The 15892-nt window shown below is 44.6% G+C and overlaps 1 protein-coding gene across 2 annotated transcripts in view; it reads left to right on the forward strand.

Annotated features, from left to right (window-relative positions):
- ARHGAP23 (Rho GTPase activating protein 23) overlaps positions 1-15892 on the forward strand; it is a 152437-nt gene that overhangs the window by 48436 nt on the left and 88109 nt on the right. The window contains exon 1 of one of the 2 annotated variants that reach the window (XM_035135510.2): positions 438-3553. The exons of the other annotated variant lie outside the window; for it this stretch is intronic. Within the exon in view, the coding sequence (XP_034991401.1) occupies positions 3233-3553 (321 nt within the window). The 5' untranslated portion in view covers positions 438-3232. Of the gene's footprint in view, positions 1-437; positions 3554-15892 lie in introns of those variants that run through there. 2 annotated transcript variants of the gene reach the window in all.

Consider the following 15892-nt stretch of genomic DNA (forward strand, 5'->3'; position numbering starts at 1 on the left):
TATTCCCTATTCCCAATAACCACTTAAAAGTGACTCGCTAGCCTGATACACTGGGATAAAGATTACAGAGGTAGGGGTAAAAACTGGGGGAGGCCATTGTGCTTTTCATGCCTAGAGCTTCATCAAAAAGTGAAACATTCTTTATTCTTCTCTCTCCCCCCCTGCTGCATTTTGAGGGGGGCTTTTTGCACCTGTCCAGCTTTGGTCTTGCCATATGTGTCTTGGGAAGGGGCACAAGGGGACACAGGAAATCCCTTCTTTTGCTTATCCTCTTAAAATTCACTGAAGAAGGCATTTTATGTCCTTTCCTATCTCACCTCCTCCCCACCTTGCTTTAATTTTCCAGCTATTGTGAATCGTTTCGTTAAAACACAGTCTGTGCCATCCTGAATCCTTAGGGGCGGGTGGGTGGGTGGGTAGCAGAATATTTGTTTGTTCAAAAATCAGTTATGTGTAAAAACTTTTTTTATTGGAGCTTTTCATTGCACGTTTTGAAAATGTTTGTAAATTGTTCAACCCCACCCTCCACTGGTGTGTCCCATATTTTGGGGCGTTGTGTAGGTAACAACCATTCAGAAGCATAAATCTGCTGCCGGCTAAGACAGCTGACTAAAGAATCACATGGAAAATTATTACGAGCTTTAAATATCCTGTGAAAATTCCCTAGCAAACGGCTCCAGCAGTCAGAATTCCTGGCTCTCTCCTGGCTTAATGATGGCCAAAATAGAAAGACCTTAGGAAAGTGTTTGGCGCTTGAGATACGGAAGGCCTCTGCAGTGGAGGTGCTAGTGTTGATGCTACTCACAGACTTACCATCGCTGCAAAAAAACCTCAACTGGGAGTAATGTTTAGATGCCTCTTTTGTGCACATGTGAATAAGACCCGGTTTGTGTAATCCATCTGCTGCTTTCTGTCCCCCACCCCACCCCGCAAGCAGATCATGCCCACTTGTGCCAGCATAAACTTTATGCATGAATTATAAGGTTCTTATTATAACATTGTAAGTTTTCCATGTGGTGAAGAAGCATACATGAACCTAAAGCTTGCTACCATGCTTGTCACACCAGGCTGTTTGTGTGTGAACATTCCTGCCTCCAGCATTCTTTCCCTTTGAAGAAAGATTCTTCTTCTTCTCCTTCTTCTTCTTCTTCTTCTTCTTCTTCTTCTTCTTCTTCTTCTTCTTCTTCTTCTTCTTCTTCTTCTTCTTCTTCTTCTTCTTCTTCTTCTTCTTCTTTCTCCTGGATCAGATAAAATGAGCCAAGCTGCAGATCAACTAAAATCCCCCCTATCAAAGTTCCCTGTGTGTTGGAACCTGTGGTCCTCTAGATGTTGCAGGATTACAGAAAACCAGTGTGGTATAGTGGTTAAAGTCATGAACGCGGTCATGAACCTTACTGGGTGACCTTGAGCCAATCACAGCCACTCAGCCTAACCTACCTCACAGGGCTGTTGTGGGGATTAAATGAGGAGTGGGAAACCATGTACACCACCTTGAGCTCTTTGGAGAAAAAAGTGGGATATAAATGCAATAAGAAAGAAAGTAAATAAGTAAAGTTCCCATTGCTCTCGACCCATTGGCTGTGCTAGCTGTGGCTGATGGGAGCTGGAATCCCAACAAAATTTTGGAGGGCTGTAGGTCCTCCACCCCTGCCTTAAATATATATTCGGTACTCCCTTCCCTGTCGTCATGACAATGCACAATGTTCTTTTTGTTTGCTTTTTTCGCATCCCCTTGGACAGTTCAGTTGGAATGCCACTGTCATCTTCTTTCCACACCATGGCCTAGAAATCTAGCAAATGAAAAGCTTGTGGTCTGTCTTAATAATTATTTTTGCCTGTGTAAGAAGAGGTTTCTGTGCGGTAGTTCTATGGGTCTACCTCCCTTGCCTAGCTTTGGCGGCTCCTGATTGAGAGGAGTGCTGGAATGGAAATCCCACGGCACAGGGAGGACCAGGAACTATGGAGTGTTACGGTTGGATGTGGAGAGTTGGCCGGTTAATTACCCTGCTGTGTGGCTAGATTTTTTAAAATTTCTGTGGAACACGCTTGATACGTTATTGTTCGCTCCTTGGGGCAGAGACTTGTCTTTATTGTTGTTGTTACCCTTGCTTATATCATTCTGTCAATTGCCACGCACACGGATGGCATTGTGTAAACAAGCACAAGCACCATAATAATAGGCTGAGGTTTATATAAAAAATCAAGCTTGAGCTCCTCTGTTTCTTTGCTTCCTCCCCAATTAGCAAGAGTTCTGTTATTTCATGCATAAGCTAGAGTCGGCCAAATCTGGCCGTGACCCTAAGTTTCCCAGTGCTCAGGATGCAGGGAGCCAGGGGGGGTGTGGGGAGAAAGGAAAACCGCCCCCCCCATCTCTCTCTTTCTGGCAAGTGGGTGAGCGCTTCAGCTCTGTCAAATAAGTTCAGGAAGGAAGGAAGGAAATTGTATGTTCATGCTGTGATTTAGAAGAAATGCAGAGGATTTAAAAGAACATAACACCAGCAAGAGGCAGCTACTACTATCCCCCCGCCCTGGCGTGGACACTGAGATGGAGTCAGCTGGAGTGGGCTGGGTCACATAGGGGTGGGGTGGGGCAGAGATGGCCTGATACCTCAGAGCAGCTGCAGGGCTGTCTGTGCGGAATGAACACGGGGAAGCTCTATTCTCTTTCTGTCTGCCTAGCTGTCAAGTCACAACCTAGTCTCTCTGATTTGCATCCATCTCATTCCCACCAGGCAGAATTTGCTGCCACTGCTGCCTCCTCCTCCTCTTCTCCCCATGTAATTAGTTTTCTCTGTACAGTCTCGGGGCTTTTTCCCTTTCTGCTTCTGCCAGTTGTAGGAAGAGGACTGTGGTATTCTAAGGCCAGTTGCTGTTTTCTCTCTGAGTGTGTGTGCGCGCGGAGATATCTGGCGTGCCCGGACTTGGAAATCCTCAATGTTTTGCCCATGATACATGAGACCAGAGACTTGAGAGAGAGAGCAACATCTTGGATAAGGAGGGGAAAACAAAATACAAGCTAGCAGATTTCCTACTGAAGTTGTAGAGAGCCGTCGAGAAGAACGTCCACGGTCCAAAGAGTGTGGATGGAACCTAACCAGCCTGGCGCCAGGAGTTAAAAGATCCAGTTTGAAATCTCTCTCTATTAACCTATCCCGAGTTTCTTCCGATCTGCCGGTTCTGTCACTTCAGCTTTGCTGCCTCTGTGCCAGGAATTTCCTCATCTGGGAGTGCAATGGTAGAGGAAGGCACGAGCCGGGGGGATCGGGCTCCCTGTGGTGGCGGGCCACGGGGACCCCCACGCCCTCCAGCCCCGCCGCACCATGGCATCTCAGTGGTGGGCAAAGCGGTGTGGAGCGTCGCACGAGCAGGGAAAGGCTGGCGCTTTGAGCGAGCTGTCGGCGTCGATTGCAGCTTGCCCGAACCCCGTTGCATCTGGTTGACGAGTTTGCGGAACGACAACACCGAATGGTGGGAGAAGCGGTGGCGCCGTGCCGGGGCAGGGATGGCTCGGCAGAAGTGCCGTGCACGACCCAGGATAGACAGGAATTTCACGGTGAGAGAGCTATATTGCCTTTGTGTGTCTTGTTTGTGTGCCTATGTATTCCTTTTCAAGGCAGCTCTGAAGGAGAGCTCCGAGCAGGTCATTCCTTCTCAGCCTTGTTTCCCCAAATCTGTAAAATAGGGAGGAATTGTGACCTGCCTTCTGGTGAAGTGGTTGGGAGAGTGACTTGAAAGGGAAGACTTCATAATGTTTTACTGACGTTTGTGGTCTGCATGTTTCTCTTACCTACTGGGATATGATTTGAGCCAGAGCTTAATGCGTTCTCTGTGCATTTAGGAAATGAGAAGAAGTAATAAAAAAAGGGTAGCTTGAGCATGTGAGTGGAGTATTTTCCTTGCCAGCAACTGCATCCAGCACTATCAGAAATTGGGGAGTGGGGCAGCTTTCAGGTCAAAACATGCATCTCCTGGGCAGGCTTGAGAACTTGCATCTCATTTTAGAAATCAAGGGCTGTTTATTTTACACATCCCATGAACAATGATCCTAAATTTTCCTAGGGCACATATATAACAGTGACTGTGGTTGTGCTGGTTTTCTTTTGTCTGTGAATGGTTGTGTTGGCAAATGTGTTTGAACACCCATCCAAAGTGGATCCCTAAATGGCAGGATCAGGACACCGTTGTGGGTGAGCAGGCTGCTAGCCAGCATGGATTTCAAGAGGGCAGATACCATGAAAAGAATTAATCATAGTCTCACCGTCTTGCCTGCCCTTGGGGAGAGCTTGCTCACAGCATCCGTTTCCATGCTATGTAACATGGGAATACTTTACATAGCAACACCCTAATGACAAGTTACCTTCTTGGGTTGTTCCTCAATTAGATAAGGATTTCATTCTGCTTGTCAGTTACTAGATCTTTAAGTGGCTTTGTGAGCCTGTAGGGTTAGAAAGTTGGACTTAAACCTGGGAACTTTGGCATCAAATCTTTCCTCAAATACTGAGTTGCAGCCTGCCCAGAATCTTTCATTTTTGTGTGTGCATTTGTATCCTATTACAGTATTCTTTCTGTTATTCTTTGTATCCTATTATTCTTGTGGGGCAGCTTATATGGGGGTGCTTGGAAGGAATAGTCACAGTCTCTTTGCAAGAGATGTTTGAGTGAGAGGTAGTGACTGGCTCACAATAGCTTCTTGAGTTTCATAGCTGAATGGGGATTGGAGCCTATGTCCTAGCCTAGGTGTACACTGCATTTTAAAAGAACGATAGCATTAAAGTCCTGTGCTCAGGCAATCTTCTTTATGATGCAAGATAAAGCTGAGTTCTGCAACCTGTGAAAGTTGCATGCATTGAGAAAGTTTCCACAAGTGTGCATATAGTTTGTTCAGCAGGGTGTTTGAAATATTTTGCATAAATTTATTCCAGTTATTGCTGGAAGGGGCAGTGCACAGATGCACGAGTCCCAACCACTGAGAATCATTCTTCACCTTCTCCTCAGGCTTCTAAGAATTCACTAGTCGTTGCATATGTTCACAGCCAAGAGGGTCGCTTGATGTTTCTTTGTTTTTAACGAAAGCTGAGATTCTCAGGAAGCTGGAGTCTTTGTTTCCCCCCTGCATATAATTGTGTGCCTTACCTCCACAAGCTCCATACTCCACCAACTGCACGTTAGAAAATATATGTTTTTCCTCCCTCCCAATTAAGGGCTAGAGTTGTAAGTGTATCATTAAGTGGAGTCTTTTCGCTTGAAATAATGTCTTTAAAATAGTGCATATCTCCACATGCTGCCTTTCTGCCAACACACTCAGAAGTTCGCAGCTGTTGGAGACGTACGTCCAAAGCAGGGCCAGTGTCAGAAGTCAGCATCATTGGGCATCTGCCAAGGCCTGTCCCCTAGCAGAGAGCCCACTGCCAACCCCAAGCGCTCCCTGCCAACCCCTGCTGCTCCTCTTTGCCATCACTGTCTGTTCACCTGCTCTCTCCAAGCAGGTCAATAGTGACAGCAGCAAGGAGAAGGTGGAGTAACCTCCGTTCACCTTTCCCTCTCCTTTTAGACACAAGCTGACAGGGCAAATGAAAGGGCAACCCCAGTAATACTTGGGGGTGAGCTGGGGCATCATAAGAACACTAGAAGTGCACTGCTGGATCTAGTTCAGCATCCTGTTCTCACAGCCAGATGCCAGATGCCTATGGGAAGCCTGTGAACAGGACCCAAGTGCAACAGCACTCTTCTCTCTTGGGTTCAGAGATTTGCTGCTGCCTCTGACAGTGGAGGTAGAACATAGCCCATCATGGCTAGCAACCATTGGTGGTAGACTTGTCCTCCAAGAATGTGCTAATTTCTGTTTTAAATTTGTCCAACACGGTGACCATCAGGTCCATCACTACATCTTGTGGGAGTGAATTCCATATTTTAACTATGTGCATAGCTGTCAAGTTCTCCCCTTTTTAAAGGGAAATTCCCTTATGCTGAATAGGCTTCCTCGGGAGAAAAGGGAAAACTTGACAGCTATGACTATGTGCAGTGTGAACAAAACCTGGAGCCAACACTCATTCCAGGTGTTTATGCCTCTCTCCTTTTCCTTGGGAGATACTGCAGTTTTAGAAATGTGCTTTTAGAACAGGCATCCCCAAACTCGGCCCTCTATATGTTTTGGGACTACAGTTCCCATCACCCCTGACCACTGGTCCTGTTGGCTAGGGATTATGGGAGTTGTAGCCCCAAAACATCTGGAGGGCCGAGTTTGGGGGGTGCCTGTTCTAGAACCTAATAAAAGCAAATGATAAAAAGCAGATAAAAATATTGTTCCTAATTAAGAGCTTTTAACATTGGCCTGTCCAAAGGTTTCTGAAAAGGACTCTGTCTAGAACTCTTACAAATCATTAGGGGAAAAGACTTCTGTTCTGATAGGGCATATTACACACACACACACACACACACACACACACACACACCTCACTGTGTTAAAAATATGGCATATGGTGGAAGAATCAAAGGAGGAGCTATTGGAAATATATTAAACCCTACATGACTGAGAGGGAAGGGTGGTCCTAAGGGTTGCGTTGTATAATGTATTCTGCTTCCATGATTTAAGTTTTCAGATAATATGGGGGATGATCACTGAATTAATTATTCCCCCTTCCCACCCCCCAATAACCTTATAAGATCAGCATGCTTGCTTTTTCTGTTTATATGAAAACTGTGATTCTTAGAATACTGAATTCCACTAAGTGTTGTAAATAATCTCTTACCTGGTCACCTTTGTGCAGCAGGTTTAGCTTCCTTCCAGAGAAATTTTTACAGTGGTTGATTCTCTTTTTCCCAGTCTCCCCTTAGGCCACAAAGATACTTGCATATGTTATACATAAGGTTTAGTAAAACATTTTATAGGCTAGTGACTTTTCTACATACACTGTTATTTGCATGTGTGTGTTTTGTAGTGGTTTTTTTAAAATAAAAAACAGACACCCTAAATCAGTTTACAAAGTTGATGATATCAGATGCCGTAGGGAGAGGGAGTTTAAAAAGGGGTAGGCCAGTCTTGCAAGGAAAGCTTGGGACATAACTAAGGAAGGCTAGAATGATTGATTTATTTTAAACCATGCTTCTAAAGTGTGTGCATTGACCATTATAGAACATGTGAGCTCTCTATATATTAAGGGCAGTGGCTGTTGATTGATTCTCTGTTATATAGCACCATCTATATACATGACCCTTTATAGAGGACAGGTCACTGCACCAGCAGACTGACAGTCTAAATGCAAAGGATGCAACAGAGAAAAGAGATGAAAAGAGAGAGGCAAAATGTAGGTGGATGGGCTAATATTTCTTATAAATTGGCCTGGCTTACATGTAATGCTAAGCCATGGTTTGTTTTGCTTAAGTGTGGTTTATTTGTATGTCTGAATTGGTTCAAGCCAGCTATCTGTGGCTTGTGGCCAACAAACCAGATAGTGAAATCATGGTTTGAAATTGGCTAATAATCTCAGCTTGCATTAACTACGGTCTCTTGGTACACCCAAGTTGCCATCCTGCTTGCTGATTGAATCCTGACCACTGGCCTTCTCCCTTAACTTCAGTTAGGGAACTTTTAAGCTTTTATCCTAAATTGGCTTGATCCTTGTCATATCTCTAGCACCTGAGAGTCTGGATTACCGTAATTCCTGCTCTTTAGTGGTTGCTGAGTTTGCCCTGTCAGTCTTCTGGAATAAAGCTTGGCTTCTTTACGTACGAGGAACTTCACTTATCCTTGTTCTTGGGCGGTGGCAGGAAACCTGAGAGTTTACCCATATGTAACTGACCTTTTACCAGGCTGGATTGAGTTTATATATTAAACAGTGCTGGATTGGTGCTTTTTCTGTTACGGAGAGGAAGAATAAAATTTTGGGGTAACTATCACCAAACGCAGGGGCGCAGGTGGCGCTGTAGATTAAACCACAGAGCCTAGGGCTTGCTGATCGGAAGGTCGGCGGTTCGAATCCCTGTGATGGGGTGAGCTCCCATTGTTTGGTCCCAGCTCCTGCCAACCTAGCAGTTTGAAAGCATGTCAAAGTGCAAGTAGATAAATAGGTACTGCTCCAAGCGGGAAGGTAAACGGCGTTTCCATGCACTGCTCTGGTTTGCCAGAAGCGGCTTAGTCATGCTGGCCACATGACCTGGAAGCTGTATGCCGGCACCCGCGGCCAATAATACAAGATGATCGCCGCAACCCCAGAGTCGGTCACGACTGGACCTAATGGTCAGGGGTCCCTTTACCTTTACCTATATCACCAAACAGTCATTTAAACAAAGGCAAACAGTGTTAGACATTTTTGAAGGTGCTGTTTGGGAGGACATACTACAAGCAGGCGCCAACAAGCTTTTTAGGCCCATGAGCATGTTAGGAGCTGTAATGGACTGCCTGTGAGTGCCACCCCTCTGGTAACTTCTACCTCCCCTCGCTTCATCAGCTCCCCCCCCCCCAAAGCTATGAGACGGAACAAGAAGAAGCATGCACACACATATTTAATTTTTCAAAGGGATCTGACCAAAAGTTGGATCTCATAGAATTAGTTTGAGTATTGAAAAGCAGGTAGAGGTAAAAGAGGAAGTGGGAAAGAGTGTCACTCTTCTAACTTCCTCCTTCAGTGCCATATACTGTTCATGTTTTGCTCATGACAAAAGGAACACCCAAGTGTGCAAGCAGGGACCTCCGAGGCTTTGTGGGCACTAGGGGAAAACTTCAGGGGCACCATTGTGCCTCTAGGCACCACATTGGTGACTCCTGTACTGTTCACACGTGGTTTATCTACTAGGGTAGGAACACAGGAAACAGTAGTATACCATGCTAGATCATTGATCCATCTGCTCAGACAGGCAGCTGCTGTCCAGGATTACAATCAATTGTCTATCTATACCAGGCATCCCCAAACTTCGGCCCTCTAGATGTTTTGGACTACAATTCCCATCTTCCCCGACCACTGGTCCTGTTAGCTAGGGATCATGGGAGTTGTAGGCCAAAGCACCTGGAGGGACGCAGTTTGGGGATGCCTGATCTATACCATCACTTTATCCTCATAACTGGTGTTGACAAAGTACATGCTTTTGTATTATTCAACGATCCCTCCCCCAAAATACATTCTCCACTTCCCCCCCCCCCCACTGGGAGGATCGTGTATTTATTTAAAAGCCTTTTAAACTGCTTAATATTTGTTTTAAATGTCTTGAAGTGATTTATACTATGCAAAATATATAAATAAGGACAATCACATCCTCTCCTGATTCAGATGAAACCGAGAAGTAGAACTGGGTGTCATCCGCATACTGATGACACCGTGCCCTAGTTTTTGTAATGACTTCTCCCAGTGGCTTCATACAGATATCAAATGACATTGGGGTTGATATGATATATACCCTGTGATAACTCATATCATAGCACAGCTGCCAGGGGGCAGACATAAAGTCCCCCAAAGCTATCCTCTGAACCTGGCCTTGTAGGTAGGAGGAGAACCACTGTAACACAGTGCTATGAGTTCACAGTTCATGGGGATGACCAGGAGCATACTGGGGTCAATGGTATTGAAAGCTGCCGAAAGATCAAACAAGAGCAACAGGGTCGTTCTCCCCCCCCCATCCTCTCTCAAAGGAGGTCATCCCTCAGGGCAACCAAGGCCAATTCTGTCTCATGTTGTGTGAGGTCATGGGAGGATTATCCCAGCATCCTCTCCGGTTCTGCCTTTTAGAGAGAAAGTGATCATTGATTCTTTGGTAGACAGGGGCATTCTGGGAAGGGTCCTCACTCTGCTATTTTTTTATGTGAGCTGAAATAGGAGGGCATATAGTCTTTTATTACAAGAAGCCTGTGTTCTTCCTTTTTCAGATTGAAGCGGGTTAAAAAGTTTGCTGATGTTTGTTTGTTGTTCATGTGAAAATGGTTTGTATAGCTTTTGAATTTGTCTGTGGTGGGATTCATGCCAGGCAACATTACATACACATCCACTGTAAAACAACGACAACAACAACAGCAACAACAACAACAACAACAACCCACCCTTCCCATATTTTACCTCAGTAAAGATTTGTTAGCAAAAGTTCTCCGGAGTCACTGTGAGATGGATGCGGAAACTCGAGCCATGAATACACAGAACCTGACCACACTCTGAAGCAGTGTGACGTTTAATACCAGTACTGAACGCACTTCTTCTCTGAAAAAAAAAAGTCCTCATGCCACAGTTCTCAGTCCCCTCCAGTATACCACTGGCACAAACATTTTAGTCTTACTTAGGAATTGCTTGAGTGAGAAGATTGCCTCGAGCAGCAAGGCAGGTGCTAGTAGAAATTTTTGTTATGCTGATCACTTTCCTATACAAGTGGTGCCGAGGACCCCCACGTGCAGAGCGCACATAAGCCTACCCTGTTCTGCCCCATTCTGCCTCACCCCCACCCAATCCCTTCCACCCTTTTTGGGGCCACTTCTGGGAGGAGGCAGTGTGCATGAATGTGCATGAATTGGACGCATGTAAAATGATTGGTGCCTGTACTTACTTGGGGCTGGGATACATCTTGTGGGGAGCTGTAACAACTGTGGCCTGCTTCATGTGGTGGTGTTGTTTTTTGCATGTCCCTGTATCATACATAACTATGTGTGTAAGGTTTAGTGCATTAGGAGCATGTATTTGTCATGGGTGCATGTCTTAGTAACTTACTATTGGTTGAACCTGCTGGCTGGTCACTAAGGAAAGGGTATATTGCTTACCCCTCCTAGCATGTGGTTGTACCCTTTCAGGAGTGCTTTGTGGTATGTGCCCACATTAGACAAACATTTTAAAAATCATTATTGCTGTTGCTTCTTCTTTGGCTCTCCTTTCCTCTTGCTTCTTCTCCATTGTCCAAAATCAAAACGGAGCAGAGATATGCCCCTTTCACTTAGGATATTCTGGAAAGCAGTCAGATATACTGATGCTTCTGTATAAGTCAGTAACAGCAACGGCTGCCACCATCCGCATGTGTGCTATAGATGAGCACTAAAAACCTAACTACGAATTTAAAGGGTGGTGTGGAAGGATGGGGCACAGAAATCCTCTGCACTTTGCACTGTGTCTCTACATCCTCTGCAAATCTTTTGTTTCCTGTTGTCCGGAGCTTCTGCCTTTCATGCGAATGAATGAACAAGAGGCTGCCCGTGCAAAAAAAAAAAAGTTTTAATCTGCGTGCTTGGCTTGCAGCGCATCCGCCGTCCCTTTCCGAGGGCCGCCGGGTCGGTTGACAATAGGAAGCAAACTGCCGAGCAGACAAAATGCACATGGAGAATGACCTCGGGGCCAGGAAGAGAAAAGGGACATGGGGACTGAGGCAGGCGTAGGGCGGGTTGGAAGTATTATTATTATTATTATTTGGTCTGCATTTTTTTGAGCCCTGGGATCTACAAGAGGGTGAGTCAGTGCGGGCTGTGTTCCCAGGAGAGCCAAGTCAGGACAGCTCATTTGCAAAAAATGGGTGTTGTTTGGAGAAGGTGAGAGTGCATTAACGTAAACCTGCAGGTCAGGCCACTTGGATCGCTCTCGCTTGGGCTGTTGAACCAAGTGACCCAGTTCTGAGCAGTCTCTCGTTCTTAAAACTATTCTATTATTTATTTAATTGTACTTTTATTCTACTTAATATGCAAGATCTCTAAGCAGTTTACATCAATTTTAGAGGGACATCAGTTTCAGTTTAAGAAAGCTCTGCTGGATCACACCAGTATCTTGTCCGGTATCAAGTTTTTTTACAGTGCCCAACCAAATGCTTATAGGAGAGGGAGTAATATTCACATGCTTTTAGGGCAACAGTGGGCAAACTGTGGCCCTACAGGTGTTGTGGGCTCCCATCAGCCCCAGCCAACATGGCCCAGTGCTCAGGGATGATGGTAGATCGGCAGTGTCTGGAGTGCCACAGGTTCCGCCACCCCTGTTTTAATTTTGATCATCTTCCTGACAGCTTTGCAAGATGCAGTGTCTTCCTTCCCCATGTATCTCTCTCTCTATACGCCTTTTCACTTGGCACTAGCTCAGTAAAATATATCAAATTCCTAAGTATTGGAAAACAAACTTCTAGTATCCAGTGTTAAGGGGCCTGCCATAGATAGGGATGGAGACTAGATCTGAACTCTGAGGTGCCAGTCTCAACATTTTCAGATGCTTGGAATTTTGCACCTTCTTTTTCATCACCTTCCTCTCCTGTCTCCTTTCACCTGAAACAGCTTCCCCATTCGTACTCCTCGGCCCTCTACCCTATCCTCCGGGGCCCCCCTTCCGCTTCACCAGCAAAGCCTGCCTACTAGAACCCTCAGAGCATCACCTTGCCTGCTTTTTCACTGCTGCTTTAACTTCTTCCCTCTCACCTTCCCTGCTTGCTTCCAGTCCCTATCCTTCAATGCCTCGTCTTCTCCATTCAGACTGTCAGCCCTACTGAGAAGGAACAGCGTTGCTAGAGTGTTGGTGTCAGCACTGAGCTGTAGTCAGCTGCAGAAATGCAATCCCTGGCAAGATTTGGTATGGAGTTAGATGGTGCCCTGGAGCAGGTCTCTAGGTGGGTCATTCTGAGGTCAGGGATCAGGTGGAAGCCTAGGATCTGAGCCAAAGGGGAGCTTGGCACCAAGATGCAGGAAGGGAGCATGCAGAAGGGCAAGCAGACTGGAAAGAGAGCAGTTAGGCAAGCAAGACAGGTGTTTCCGCTGGATTCTCGTCTAATAAGTTAGGAAGAGCCTAACTTTTCCCTCATCTTTGAGAGTTGACTTGGGTTTGCTATCAGGAAGCTGCTAACTGGAATGCCCCCTGATCCCGACAGAGAGCTGTGAGGCATCGGGTTCAATTTTTTTTGCAACTCGTATCAGAGCATCGGCCTCAATTCTCCAGTTCTGAAAGTGGGGATAATTTAAAAAAATAGTAAGTGGAGCCCTGAAGCTGACATCCTGTTCCAAATTGCGCAATCCCAGAAAGCAAGTCCCAGTGACTTTAGTGGATCTTCCTTTTTCTCCAACCCCACCCCAAGTGTGTTCTTTTTGAAGTCTTGTGTGTCTTTCAAATGTGGGTGTGCCTTTTCATTTTTCTGTTGTTTTGACCAGCTGTCTCTCTCCGCCCCTTTTGCACCTGAGCGGCAGCCATAAGGGAAATCCAGGAGCTGATGTCAGAATATCTATCTATCTATCTATCTATCTATCTATCTATCTATCTATCTATCTATCCATCCATCCATCCATCCATCTATCTATCATCTATCATCTACAAACAAAAAGATGCACGGGGAAGAATTTATATTGGACTCTTCTCCCATCAATCAGAAAGCTGCGTGGTAACTTGATCAGGACTTTGATTTATTTGAATCCACATAGAAAAGTGGCTGGATGATTTTAGGCTTTTGTTTCTGGACTTAATGGAACCCCTTTCCAAACCTGGATCTAATCCTGTTTGTGACTGCTTCTTGTTTTAATAAACTTGGGCATTTGCGGATGGTCTGTGAAGAGGTGTGTTTCCCATACAAGATGCATGTGGCTTCCTAGTTATCTGATATGCAGGTGCCTGTTAACCATTCCAGCAGGGCATGATTTTCATTCACCTTTTAAGAACGAGGTGTGAATTTCCAGGGCTAGACTGAAACGCTTTGTGGTCCCAGGCAGCTGCAGTGTGTTGAAGTGAACTGCTGTGCTACAGGTGACAACTGGGGTGCAGTTCTTCAGTTAGCACACTGCAGCCTTGAGGCTGTATGAGGGGGATGGGAAAGAGAGCAATGCTTGCACAAAATTATGGATTGCACATGACTTCCAGTGTTGTCTTAGATGTCACGGGGATCATGTGCCTTTTAGACTGCACACTGCAAACTCTTCCCTTGCGTCTGGTTCACACTTGAAATGCACACTTGTCTTGCAACTGTACCACTTCAGGGTCGAGGGGGAAATAGGGAGGTCATGCTCTATTATGCATGAACACAAAATGACCTGCGCATAGAGAAGCAGCATGTTGGCTAAGAAGCTAGGCAGGAACCCTTCTTTCTCTGACATGCTGATTAGGGATGCACAGTTATGTATGTATTTATATTTGAGGGAGGATTCTGTCATCCAAGCACCCATTTGCCAGATGAAACTTCTGAGGTCAGACCAAAAATCAGCTTTCAGTCACCTTGTTCTAGAGAATGGATATTGTCCCAAAGCATCTTTTGGAATCTCTTTGTGGTCTGGCCATCCCTATGCATGCCAATGTCTGATTATAGTACTGTGGAAGAAGCTACCCTTTTCACCTGTGAACATTGTGCATAGTCTTGGTTTAAGTTGCTCTCTGTTTGAGCCTCAGTGTTTCATATCTGTGCAATGAGAGCAGTTAGCAATTCTTGTTTTGGCTATCTAAATATTATAACTGTTCTTCCAAGAGAACTTTATCAGAAGAAAAGAAAAGGGTGGGGGAATATTGTATTGCAGATACTTACCACTGTTCCAGAAACTACAAATTACTTATTTTATTTGCTAAAACATTTCTGGCAAGTTCTCAGGGTATTTGGCAAGCTCACAAGGCTCTGGTATCAGGCTCTGGTATTAAATTCAAATGTCATCTGTCAGGACAGTTGTGCTATCGGTGAGATAAGGGTTGAAAAGCACCTTGCAGAAATTATTGCTATTGTAAATAAGGAAATCATAATAAGAAAGATTTCTTGGATTCTGCTTCTGCTTAAGGGCATAGAGGAATGTGAAACAGGCGTACTGGTACTTCTGGATTCTAATTCTGGCTTTGCCCCTCATTCATTATGTGACGCATGGCAAATCATACACACCTGCTAAACCCTGCCTCAGTTTCACTATCAGGATGTTTATTGGGCAACGTTGAATGAGCTGTGGATAACTTAATTTGTTCTCTCTCTTTTTAAAACACTTGTTTATTGAGGTTTTCAACTGAGTATTGACAAAGCAGATAATGTAAGAAAATGATAACATAAACTGAAACATAAGTTAACAAGGACATTCCTTTTGTGGGTGGCAGTATGGAAGTCAGTAGTTTATTTTGTTAAGCTTAAAATTCAACTCACTTTGTGTTCTTTTGAGAACTCTGGGCTGAAAACAAACGCAAATTGAGACATAATGCTTAGGATGTAAATAAAGGAAGAATGTACTTTAGTAATGATTTTAGAAAAGGATACTAAGTGTATTTACATTCAAATATGGAAAACAAGGTTTTACATGAGGAATTAACAGGAAGTCCAAGGTTTGCTTATTTGTGTTATTGTATAACCTAATTGTTTTTTTCCTTTTGTTCCTTTTTGTTTTTTCCCCTTTGCTCTTGTACTGTATATAATTTATGTTCTTTCTATAATACTTTATATCTAAGAGCACTTGGGGGGAGGAAGGGGAGGAGGAAAAGAAGAAAATCAAACAATGTATAAGTTGAATTATGTATATTTTATTTATTTAGTATATATTAAAAAAGAGAGAGAGAGAACTCTGGGCTGGAGGTTGGGGCCACCCCTCTAAGTCCATACATTAGTCTCACCAGGAGGAAATGACTGGTGTGTGTGTGTGTGTGTGTGTGTGTGTGTGTGTGTGTGTGCATTTTCAGGTTGCTAGATAGTCAGCAAGTACACTGAAGTTCCTAAACGAAAACCGCACACAAAATCTATTCAAATACATGACATGTACATGAGCCAGGATAAGCTCAAATTTACCATGTGTTAGGTAGTTCTCATGGAACGGCCTACACTGCATGCTCCCCCCCCCTACACAGATACAGTGGTCCCTCGACTTACGAAGTACTGTACTTGACTTACGAAATTTCGAGTTACCAATTTAAAAAAATGGCTGCACGCTTACTTTTTTTCGACATCCGAAAGGAAAACCGTTGCAGTTTAGATGGGGTTTTCTCAACTTACGAATTTTAGATGCTGTTTACTTGACTTG

This window comes from Zootoca vivipara, chromosome 13, assembly GCF_963506605.1.
Source record: "Zootoca vivipara chromosome 13, rZooViv1.1, whole genome shotgun sequence".
Lineage (NCBI taxonomy): Eukaryota > Metazoa > Chordata > Lepidosauria > Squamata > Lacertidae > Zootoca > Zootoca vivipara.